Source organism: Convolutriloba macropyga, chromosome 3 (genome assembly GCF_964194025.1).
Source record: "Convolutriloba macropyga chromosome 3, txConMacr16.3, whole genome shotgun sequence".
In the NCBI taxonomy this organism is placed as follows: domain Eukaryota; kingdom Metazoa; phylum Xenacoelomorpha; order Acoela; family Convolutidae; genus Convolutriloba; species Convolutriloba macropyga.
The window spans coordinates 56,047,897-56,060,375 of record NC_134470.1 but is presented as its reverse complement, the minus strand read 5'-3'; the positions used below and the strand labels follow the sequence as shown (position 1 = coordinate 56,060,375).

Sequence of the window (12,479 nt, the reverse complement as noted above, 5' to 3'; positions counted from 1 at the left end):
GTAGAAGTTAGTGTTAATTTTAGCGAACTCTTGCCTTTACTTCCCAGGTTGAGGTCCAGTCCCAAATTAATTTATGATCAGACCCAGTCGAGCGCACACCCATGTGTTCCCAGAACGAAATTACAAGGTCTGGACGGAAGTTCGAGCGCACTACAGTCTCTAATTAGAAGTGATTAACTATCAAAGTTTAGGTAATATGGAGAGTTTTGATATTGAAAAGCTAATGAGGGGCCCCGTAGCAAATTTATCTGTGGTCAATAAAATAAAAGAAATTCTCGGAATAAATTCTGAAAAATTCAAAAGTCAGTTAATCCCATAATTATGAACGACGAACTTTATTTTCCTTCAATTTTGGGTCCCCGTGTTGATTGATTCTATGCTTTAATTTGTATAAATGGAAGAACTCGAAAAATAGAAATAGTAATAAAAATAATAATAATAATAATAATAGTAAATAATGAAAATTTGAAAGAAATATGCAGGAGCTAATTAGCTTGCCTGGCCAGTTTCAATGACGAGAGGAATAAGATGTTAGGAAACTTCGGTTTTCTTTCTCAGTTTACTTTCAAAAGCAATCATCAAAAACATAATATCTAAAAATGTCTTTAAGAAACAAAATTGTTGACGCCAGCCAGTGGATTTATAAACGAAAGCTAGTAAGAATCTTTGTTGTCAACCGAGAAACTTTCTTTATTTCTGAGATGTTTGTGGTTGGATCTTAAAAGATGTTTATAGAAACAATATTCAAATAATTTGTGCTTTTCAGTGCTTATCTTTTTATAAAGTATGATTTTGCATTAGGGTTTTGCATTAGATAAGTTTTAAATGATCTCTGATATCTTTCTCCTTTCTTTCAAAATGACATTTTATATAAGCAAAGGACTGTACACTTATCGAATACAGTACAATTATCTGTCTGTTCAGTTTTGCTCTCTGAAGGAAACGATGTTTTTTCGATGCTTGGTATTTCAAGTCCAAACATATGAGACTCTTCTTTTTTTGACTGTTTTGTCTAACTCGAAATTTTTGTACTTCGAAAATTTACCAGCTCATAAAAACGGTTTATGAACAATTCAATTTAAGGCCGAAAAAGTTTTGCAGATCATAGTTTTAATGGTTTAACATCTTTACAAGCCAAGTTTTTCATATCAATAGCTCTGATTTTTTAAATTTTCATTGCTACAGTTTTGATGAAATATCCTAAATTTCTTAATCAGGTGAGGTAGCGGCTGGTAAACACTGCCCCGGGCAGTTCTGGACGTCAATCTATTTCAGGTCTGGCTTGATTACATTTTGCAAATCCCCAAATTAATTGCAACTTTAACTGAGATCAGTGTTATCTTTCCATAAGTCTCAACCGCTTTTAGAGACAGAAGCTGAATCCAAAATTATTTTTGCTGTGTATTCTAGTATAAACTTTATGGTTGTTAAACGATAAATTATCATGGTGTGGTTTATACCCGCTTTCATCATAGTGTCGCAGATATTTATTTGTGCCACGACGAAACTCATATGTGATAGTGGATTGAAAGGTTTGGCAACGATAGTCAAGAAAACTCAAGATAACTGGCAACGAAGTTAGAGATATACCTTTTACAGCGCTTATGGATATGAACTCATTATATTTAAACTAAATAACAAGGGAAAAGGTTGGGAGTTAAACTGTAGCGGACTATTTACAATCAGGTTAAAGTTTCGTTTTCAGATAGATCAAACCGCACTCATTTTTACGCTCAAAATTATCTTATCAAAGATGTTCGATCCTTGGTAGCTTTTTTGCAAAAAGGAAGTTCATCTAATTTGAAGTGGTTTTGACATAATTATGTTAGCACAAATACTCAAAACTTAAATCTTGAGGTGTACACCAAATAATCTTGGCTTAAAACTGTTTTGCATTTGGAATTCTAGTTAGCAAGTTGTTGGGTTCCATAGCCAATCGTTGAGTCTCATCAGATTATGCATATTTTATCAGGGATAAATTTTTTAAGTCTTTTTTAAACAAAATTTTATATTGCAAAACTGAATTGTTTTAGACAAAAAAATTAAATTTCTTACAAAAATCAATTTATAGTGTTAGAGCTGGAAGAGGCGACAAACATGCATACGGTCATTGTTTTGAATCTCAGAGACAGACGTCGAATTGTGGAAACAATTGAAAATCTGTTTTCAGAAACGCCTGCCAAATCTGAAGGCTTCACTGCATTCACCACCAATATACGATATTAGGGTCTGATATGCAAAGAATTATTTTCTGAAGAAAACTAATGTATGGTGGTACGGTGATAAGAGAAGCGAGTAGCATGGAAGAGTTCAATGGTCTGAGTCTCAAGCCATGCGGAACAATCTAATATCAACGCGTAGAAACGCTAATTTTATGTAGGATCTACGCTTAGAAACGTCAATATTAGGTAATATAAGCGCTTTAAATCGATTCTTTCACCGCTTAGTTATGTAAGAAAACTGTAGGAAGTTTTCTAATTTTTAGCGCTAGTACTGCTTATCTTACATAAATTTGCGAGAATAGGTGGGCCAGGGTGAAAAAATGCATGACTGTTTACTTACTTGTATGGAAATTTTTTGGATCCTGCGTGACCTGAGTATATTCCATAGAAATCCAGAGTTATTTGAGATCCAGCAGCTGAACCGAGCTGCAGCTCTACCGTCACCTGGGAAAATGAAATGTTAAGTTTAGATGTGAATCCCAACAAAAGGTAGTCTACACAAGAATCAAGAATCAAGACAGTAGTTTGGAAAAAGGATCTAAATTCGAGATGATCCCGAGATCATAGAAACATTATCGGAGAAATAATGAAAAGAAAAATAATATGACCAAATATTGATTTGAGCGCTTCTATCCAAAATCATTTAACAAAAAAGGAAACGTCCTGTTTGAGGTTCCAGACGGAAAAAAATTATGTTTAGCGAGAGGACGTCGTTGTGCGTTTAAAATTAGATGAACCTGAACATGAACGCACGAAAGTTTTGACATGAACCCATAGTCAGAATATGAAGGCAAGAATGTCTAAACATGAAGGCACGGAGATTTTTTAGTGATGTAAGATTGAGGGGTAAAAGATGAATTAAACCCCCAGTCAAAGTTGGGGGGTAAAATGATGCAAGAGTGAGGGGGTAACTTCTCCATTCCCCCCAACACTTGCATCATTTTACACTCGTCTGCAGCCCATTGCAGCCCAAAAATGTCTAAGAGCTTTGAGCTGCATTTTCCTAAAAATTTCTCCCGTTGCCACCCCACTCTTACATCTTATCGGTTGGAGAAAATTGACTCGGGTGTCAGCACAAACATTAATTATTTTGGGGTGCTGAGACGTAACACAATTTGGAAAACAAAATTGGGATTGTTTTATTTTTTATTGCCACGGGGTCGTACCCGGGTCGAGGCCGAATGGTTATCTTGTAAGAACTTGCAAATTTCTGGCGGAAACTTACAAGGCGATGCATCGCCTGGCAAGTTTTTCTTCAAAAAACTTACAATTTTTTTTAAGTTAACCATTCGACTTACAAGTTCTTACAAGTTAACCATTCGACTTACAAGTTCTTACAAGTTAACCATTCGACTTACAAGGCTCTTACAAAATAAGCATTCGACTTACACGTTACTTACAAGCTAACCATTAGCACACACGCGACACACCACACACACACCACGCACGTACACACCCGCGCGCACACACACATACACGCACACATACACACATACACGCACACATTCACACGCACATACACACATATAACACACACACACACAAACACACATACACACACACATACGCACTAAACCGTAGATAAAACGTTGCAAGACATGAATGTAAACGAATGTTTGGAAAAAATAGAATCTGGAAAAGTGTGAATTAAATTATAAAAAAGGGTATAAAGAAAGGCCACTAATTTATTTTGAGAAAATACTCACATATGAATTTGAAAATTCAATCAAAATTAAAATTGGGAACATTTTTAGAAAAAACCGATCGTAAGGAAGCTAATTGAGATCTACAGTTTTTTAAATGGAATTGCAAAAAGAACTCTCTTGAATTGATAAAAATTAAAAAAAACCATTTTGTCTACTTAGGTCGAATTGTATTATGTTGTCCAAACAGAGCTACTAACTCCCATGCATTTTCTGCGGTAAATGACTGAATGTTAAATTGAATTAACCAATAAGAGTTGTCCTCAACTGGAACGAACTTGCAAGAAACTTACAAGTTAGCCATTTGCCTTGCAAGTTCTTACAAGTTAACCATTCGACTTAAAAGCTCTTACAAGTTAATTATTCGACATGTAAATTCTTTCAAGTTAAGCACTTTTTGCAAGAAGCTTGCAAAATCTTACAAGTTAACCATCTTTTTCAAGAAACTTGCTAGTTCATACAAGTTAGCCATTCGGTCTCAAACCGGGTAAGCAGCAAAATTGCAGATACAATAATCTGAGTTTTAGGAGCTATCTAAGTTCTAGCTATCTAAATTAGATGAACCTGAACATGAACGCACGAAAGTTTTGACATGAACCCATAGTCAGAATATGAAGGCAAGAATGTCTAAACATGAAGGCACGGAGATTTTTTTAGTGATGTAAGATTGAGGGGTAAAAGATGAATTAACCCCCCAGTCAAAGTTGGGGGGTAAAATGATGCAAGAGTGAGGGGGTAACTTCTACATTCCCCCCAACACTTGCATCATTTTACACTCGTCTGCAGCCCATTGCAGCCCAAAAATGTCTAAGAGCTTTGAGCTGCATTTTCCTAAAAATTTCTCCCGTTGCCACCCCACTCTTACATCTTATCGGTTGGAGAAGTTTGACTCGGGTGTCAGCACAAACATTAATTATTTTGGGGTGCTGAGACGTAACACAATTTGGAAAACAAAATTGGGATTGTTTTATTTTTTATTGCCACGGGGTCGTACCCGGGTCGAGGCCGAATGGTTATCTTGTAAGAACTTGCAAATTTCTGGCGGAAACTTACAAGGCGATGCATCGCCTGGCAAGTTTTTCTTCAAAAAACTTACAATTTTTTTTAAGTTAACCATTCGACTTACAAGTTCTTACAAGTTAACCATTCGACTTACAAGTTCTTACAAGTTAACCATTCGACTTACAAGGCTCTTACAAAATAAGCATTCGACTTACACGTTACTTACAAGCTAACCATTAGCACACACGCGACACACCACACACACACCACGCACGTACACACCCGCGCGCACACACACATACACGCACACATACACACATACACGCACACATTCACACGCACATACACACATATAACACACACACACACACACACATACACACACACATACGCACTAAACCGTAGATAAAACGTTGCAAGACATGAATGCAAACGAATGTTTGGAAAAAATAGAATCTGGAAAAGTGTGAATTAAATTATAAAAAAGGGTATAAAGAAAGGCCACTAATTTATTTTGAGAAAATACTCACATATGAATTTGAAAATTCAATCAAAATTAAAATTGGGAACATTTTTAGAAAAAACCGATCGTAAGGAAGCTAATTGAGATCTACAGTTTTTTAAATGGAATTGCAAAAAGAACTCTCTTGAATTGATAAAAATTAAAAAAAACCATTTTGTCTACTTAGGTCGAATTGTATTATGTTGTCCAAATAGAGCTACTAACTCCCATGCATTTTCTGCGGTAAATGACTGAATGTTAAATTGAATTAACCAATAAGAGTTGTCCTCAACCGGAACGAACTTGCAAGAAACTTACAAGTTAGCCATTTGCCTTGCAAGTTTTTACAAGTTAACCATTCGACTTAAAAGCTCTTACAAGTTAATTATTCGACATGTAAATTCTTTCAAGCTAACCACTTTTTGCAAGAAGCTTGCAAAATCTTACAAGTTAACCATCTTTTTCAAGAAACTTGCTAGTTCATACAAATTAACCATTCGGTCTCAAACCGGGTAAGCAGCAAAATTGCAGATACAATAATCTGAGTTTTAGGAGCTATCTAAGTTCTAGCTATCTAAATTAAATGAACCTGAACATGAACGCACGAAAGTTTTGACATGAACCCATAGTCAGAATATGAAGGCAAGAATGTCTAAACATGAAGGCACGGAGATTTTTTTAGTGATGTAAGATTGAGGGGTAAAAGATGAATTAACCCCCCAGTCAAAGTTGGGGGGTAAAATGATGCAAGAGTGAGGGGGTAACTTCTACATTTCCCCCAACACTTGCATCATTTTACACTCGTCTGCAGCCCATTGCAGCCCAAAAATGTCTAAGAGCTTTGAGCTGCATTTTCCTAAAAATTTCTCCCGTTGCCACCCCACTCTTACATCTTATCGGTTGGAGAAATTTGACTCGGGTGTCAGCACAAACATTAATTATTTTGGGGTGCTGAGACGTAACACAATTTGGAAAACAAAATTGGGATTGTTTTATTTTTTATTGCCACGGGGTCGTACCCGGGTCGAGGCCGAATGGTTATCTTGTAAGAACTTGCAAATTTCAGGCGGAAACTTACAAGGCGATGCATCGCCTGGCAAGTTTTTCTTCAAAAAACTTACAATTTTTTTTAAGTTAACCATTCGACTTACAAGTTCTTACAAGTTAACCATTCGACTTACAAGTTCTTACAAGTTAACCATTCGACTTACAAGGCTCTTACAAAATAAGCATTCGACTTACACGTTACTTACAAGCTAACCATTAGCACACACGCGACACACCACACACACACACACCACGCACGTACACACCCGCGCGCACACACACATACACGCACACATACACACATACACGCACACATTCACACGCACATACACACATATAACACACACACACACACATACACACACACATACGCACTAAACCGTAGATAAAACGTTGCAAGACATGAATGTAAACGAATGTTTGGAAAAAATAGAATCTGGAAAAGTGTGAATTAAATTATAAAAAAGGGTATAAAGAAAGGCCACTAATTTATTTTGAGAAAATACTCACATATGAATTTGAAAATTCAATCAAAATCAAAATTGGGAACATTTTTAGAAAAAACCGATCGTAAGGAAGCTAATTGAGATCTACAGTTTTTTAAATGGAATTGCAAAAAGAACTCTATTGAATTGATAAAAATAAAAAAAAACCATTTTGTCTACTTAGGTCGAATTGTATTATGTTGTCCAAACAGAGCTACTAACTCCCATGCGTTTTCTGCGGTAAATGACTGAATGTTAAATTGAATTAACCAATAAGAGTTGTCCTCAACCGGAACGAACTTGCAAGAAACTTACAAGTTAGCCATTTGCCTTGCAAGTTCTTACAAGTTAACCATTCGACTTAAAAGCTCTTACAAGTTAATTATTCGACATGTAAATTCTTTCAAGTTAACCATTTTTTGCAAGAAGCTTGCAAAATCTTACAAGTTAACCATCTTTTTCAAGAAACTTGCTAGTTCATACAAGTTAACCATTCGGTCTCAAACCGGGTAAGCAGCAAAATTGCAGATACAATAATCTGAGTTTTAGGAGCTATCTAAGACTTCAGTTTTTTTTACAATATGTTTAATCTTCAACTACTTTATTACTACGTTTATAGAAGATAGATTGTTAAACTAAATACTGGGCAACTTCAGCAACTGTTTTGGCCCTTTAAGTATATCGATGTCGTGAATATTAGCCAAATGGAATTAGCCGCCTGGAATATTAGTCGTATAATATGTTCGGTAGTGTTAGATTCATATCAAGCACAAAGGGCCACGAGAGCATCGCCAAAAGCAAAGGCTTCGCCATTAATCTTGAGGAATGGCAAAAACATCCCTCTGCATTACATGTAAAAGAGCAGGCGTTCAAAAGAGACGATGTTGAAGGGCTCCGAATTCATACTGGATTGAAAAAACAACCGAATGCAGAAAGTTTGTCTTTAATTGCCTGGAGTGTCAGTTTATAGTTATTACGATTTGTTTCAGGTTCTTTGAATTAATTATTATTAATTAATAATTATCACTGACTAGTTACTGTGCTGTGTAATCGCTTTTAAGGCAGAAACCCAGTTTCATAAAAAGTCCTCCCTGATTTGAACTCTTCCCTCAGTCTGGTCTCATTTTCGTCAGACTGACATTCGGATGACAAGTAATAATGAATGTGAAGTGAAAGGGAAGTATGAAAACAGTTTTTCCAGTATTTGCATTTTAACTCCATTCTTAAGTTTCACATCGATTAGCTCTCTTGAGCACAGACAACCCTGAATAGCAATAACGTCTGGCCTCCGCTGGGTGACAAAATAAAAGAGTAACATTCTCTAGAAAGGGATCGAGAAGGAAAAACGGATCATTTCCGTTTGTGCTTCAACACCCCCCCAGCATAGTGAGTGCTGATAATAGACACACACCAGACGCACCTGCAATATTTTACAAAATGTTTTGAACTATGTAGTGACACGTGACGTGCAACTGGGGGTGCATATTGTACTGGGTGGGTTCAAAAATAGAAAAGATCCAGGATCTGATAATGGGATCTTTTATAATTGTTCTGTGTTATAACTATTTCGGAGTTGCTAATGTTGAATCCGTGTTCAACATTAAACAACAATGTATAATGGCTATGTAATCGGTCTTTTTAATTGGGTCTATGTAATAGGGCCGCTCCCATTATAGCCCCAACCCCCCAATCATCTTAGTGGTCAGATAAACTATGGCTTACAGTTGAATTAAGTTTTTGGAGTCGGGACAGTCATGCAGCCAGTGTTATGCACCCGTTGTTAATTCCCACCAGTGTTTCATACCCCCAAATTGTTTTATGACCCCATGGTAATTTATGTGTTATGTTATTGGACGTCACTTTGTTAGAAATCGCACGTGCTCGAGGGGTTGCAGAATAAATCACATGCCTGCCAACGAAATGATATATATCATTTGTTTGCTTTTTCTCTTGATGTGGTTGCATGTCATTGTTATCTGAATTCAAGTTGTTCACTGTTCTTTGATCTCTTTTCTAGAATGCTTGACTTGCTACCCTCCGGGCTCAAACTCGAAGGGTAGCTTCGCATGGAAATGTCTCATCTTGAGGTTAGTACGGCATTGGTTGACAAGCCAGGGGCGCAATTATAAACGAGAGATTGTAATTACTTCTTGAATTGCGCACGGCTCAGAGATTGTATTTCATTGACAAAGCTCAGAAGCAATCAATTCAAATTTTATGCGGTTTGTCTTCAAAAGTCATAAAAACCTTAGCCGGCGTGACATAAGGTTCTGGAAAAACATATGTTTACAATTGCAGTAATGTTTTTGCGCGATATAAACTGTCGCGAACAGTGCATTAACAAGAATAGTTTCCCGCATGGAAAGGTGATGATTAATTTCTGCGTTCTACTGGTAGCTAAGTCCGGGCACTCTTAACTGTTACTTATTTACCAGCAGTTATTTGGTTAAATTGATCTCATATGTGATTAAAAATGCTTATGAAATAGGACCAGAGAAATTTCAAACAATCATAACCAATTATCTGAGAAATTAAGCGCAACAGAAAAGGAAAAGGGTTGGAAAAAATATTTTCCAAGTTTAGTTCTCATATTGAATAGGTTCGGTTCTCATAGTACTTTGCCAAGTCCATTGATTTGCTGAGACATGGCCGTGTCCTAGAATATTTGCTTATGGCAGTTATTATTTTATTTTCCTTTGAATTTCTGTTGCGCGTGAAATCTCAAATACTCGGTTAAGTTTGGTTGAAACTTTTCCAGTATTATTTCCTAAGCAGCTTTAATTGGCTTTGATTGTCGTTTTTTATCACTTAGGACGTTTAATACATTTTTCTCTCTCTTTGAAGCGGCTTTTTTTTTCACGTGGGCTCTCTTGCACGCCACCTCATTCTCTTTTTAGTAACATAACCGAGTTAATTGTGCATATAGTTTCCCTCTGATCACAGCAATATTCTCGGGAATTAATTCTTCTAATCTGCCTGTTGTGTAGTTTTTGGCTAATTTTGACGTCGGCTACCCTGGTCTAGAACTGGAATTTTGAAAAGACTCATTATTTCCAGACGGGGATTTAATATTGAATTAAAAACATGGCCGAGAACCCTGGTTAAATTTGAGGCTGATTACTTTCATATGTCAAGCCAAGTTCTTTCCATAATCAAAAATGAGTCAAATACTGAAAGGTTCCGAAAACGTCTGTGCTCGCCCTCGTGACCTTCTCGCAACCTTTTCCAATGGTTAACACATTGCGCTAGGTCTCCTTGACTTTGAAGGAAAATAAAAACAAGACAGTGATATTGTTGCCAGCGTAACTCGAGGACATTTTTTAATGTCCAGCCAAATTCTAGACACGTTTCATTGTGCAGCCAAATTCCAAGACACGTTTTGTTTTCCAGCTAAATCGCAGGACACCATATATTGATAGTTATTTGTGCTTATTTATTATTAAGTTGACAACTGCAGAAGACCTGCTTGATGTCCAGAACGTTACAGTTCTCTTTAAACCACGTAGATGTTCTGTTAACTGTCAACTTAACTATAAAAAATGCAACGAAACTGTCAATATTGTCGTAGCTAAAGCATTTAGGATTAGATAATTGGCCTATTGAAACTTTGAATGCTAAAATTGTGGCCTTGCTCTCATAGGCCAATCTGCTTCATCTAAACTCTACTGAGTGGTAGCAATTTTCACCACAGGCCATTCATTACTTCAAATCGGACGGTTATCATGATGTTGCACGAATTTTTCCTATCGCCACAGGGCTGGTACTGAATTTCCGATCTAGTATCTCCGGGGCTGCGATCTTTTAAAACTGATTTAGGCCGAATTGCGCTCAAGCAAACCAGTCATCTAGAAGTAATATTGGACAACCAGATTTTTAAGTCATGCGGATTGGCGATAAATCAGGCTGTGTCAGTTTAATTCACAGGTGATGAACCATTACGGGGAAAACTATACCAACGGTATCCATCCGACACTCCTGATAGAAACAAGGAAATCTTCGAGAAAGTAAATTTGCAGTTTGTGTTTTTTCTCATGTATCAAAAGGGCGTGCTAATATGACGGGTGAAGTACTTCCCGTTGCGTTTTGTCAGAGCCAGCGGCTCTGTGGAGTAATAAAGTCAATGAATAATCAAAATTTTGATTTCTCATATTGAATTCATTACTCCCACAGAGCCGGTACCGAAACGTAATGGAAGAACTTGTCCGGTCATATTAGCACGCCATCTTGATACATGAGAAAAAACACAAACCGCAATTTTACTTGCTTGAAGTTTTCCTTATTTCTTAAGTATTTGTCTGATTCCGACAGGAAAGGATAATACATATTTGACAATACGATTACATATTAGAAATGATTAAATTAGACAATGCGTTCCATTTACCCTGGCTGAGTGCTATCAAGTGTACAAAGATTATTTATATTCGAGCATATAATCGAGTATAGAATACGAGAAACTGATGAAGTCACTGAAATATTCTGACATTCGTGGAGGACCTCGAGCCAGTATTCTGAAGCGACGTAAATAGAGTTACGTAACCAGGCTGAAATACGCACTTTTGCGATTTTTAATAATACAGTTTAAAAATCTGGCATCGGTTTATTGCAAAACCTGACAGTCTATAATCTGGCACTGCATAGATCTGGCATTTAAACTTGTATGAGTTTCGAGTAACAGAATAATTTACATTAGGCAGAGATATGATGAGAAACACCAAAACGTTCTTTTCAGTAAATTTTGTGTTTTTAATCAGGTGTTGTGTAATTGTTCCATAAATAATCCATAAAGAGATGATCTGTTCCATAAATCTGATGGAAAGAAATACTTTCGTTGGAGCAGCAGCGTTGCAACGCATCTTTGTAGAACGATGCCGCATAAAACCAAGTACGAATAGTCTTTTGATATATGATTTGCTGTGAAAAACTAGACGCATGAAATAATTCTCTGCCCGTTGAGTCAAAACAATCTTTTCCCATTTTGACTCCCGAATCTACCAAACATAGACCGAGATAAACATCGTCGCCATGGGATCGGAGCGTCTCTTTCCGGCACCTTTTTCCCTTCTGGAATCCTACCTCAACCAGTCGTTTGAGTGCCCCTTTTCCAAAAGCGTAGCCTGCCCCTCCTTGAAGGTATCCTTCTTTGCTAAACCCATTAGCCATTAATTTGCCATAAAAAATTGGCTCCGAGGAGTTTTTGTTGAACAGGAATCTTCGTAGATTGTTCATAATGACATATGTATCATCATCCGCTTTAATAAACCAGTCATATTTGTCAATATATTCCGAGTACAATAAGTTCATTTCTCTTCTCGTTTTTGCCCACATTCCAGTGAACCCAGTTATTTGTGATAATTTAATTGTAGGAAATGTGCTATTTTCTGAGTCACTCACATACAAAGTTTTATTGCACAACTTAGCCCATGTTTCCTTAATATACTTTGTTCTCGTTTCTAGATTTTGTGGACAGGTGTGTACTATGCATAGTATGCTTAATTCCCGCCACGACTTCCTTATTTTT

General features: G+C 36.7%; 1 protein-coding gene across 1 annotated transcript in view; it reads right to left on the bottom strand.

Annotated features, from left to right (window-relative positions):
- The window catches only part of LOC142337153 (uncharacterized), a 72,382-nt gene that overhangs the window by 20,614 nt on the left and 39,289 nt on the right, over positions 1-12,479 (bottom strand). Inside the window, exon 7 of the mRNA XM_075386259.1 lies at positions 2,563-2,666. Coding sequence (XP_075242374.1) covers positions 2,563-2,666 — 104 coding nt within the window. The remainder of the gene's footprint in view (positions 1-2,562; positions 2,667-12,479) is intronic.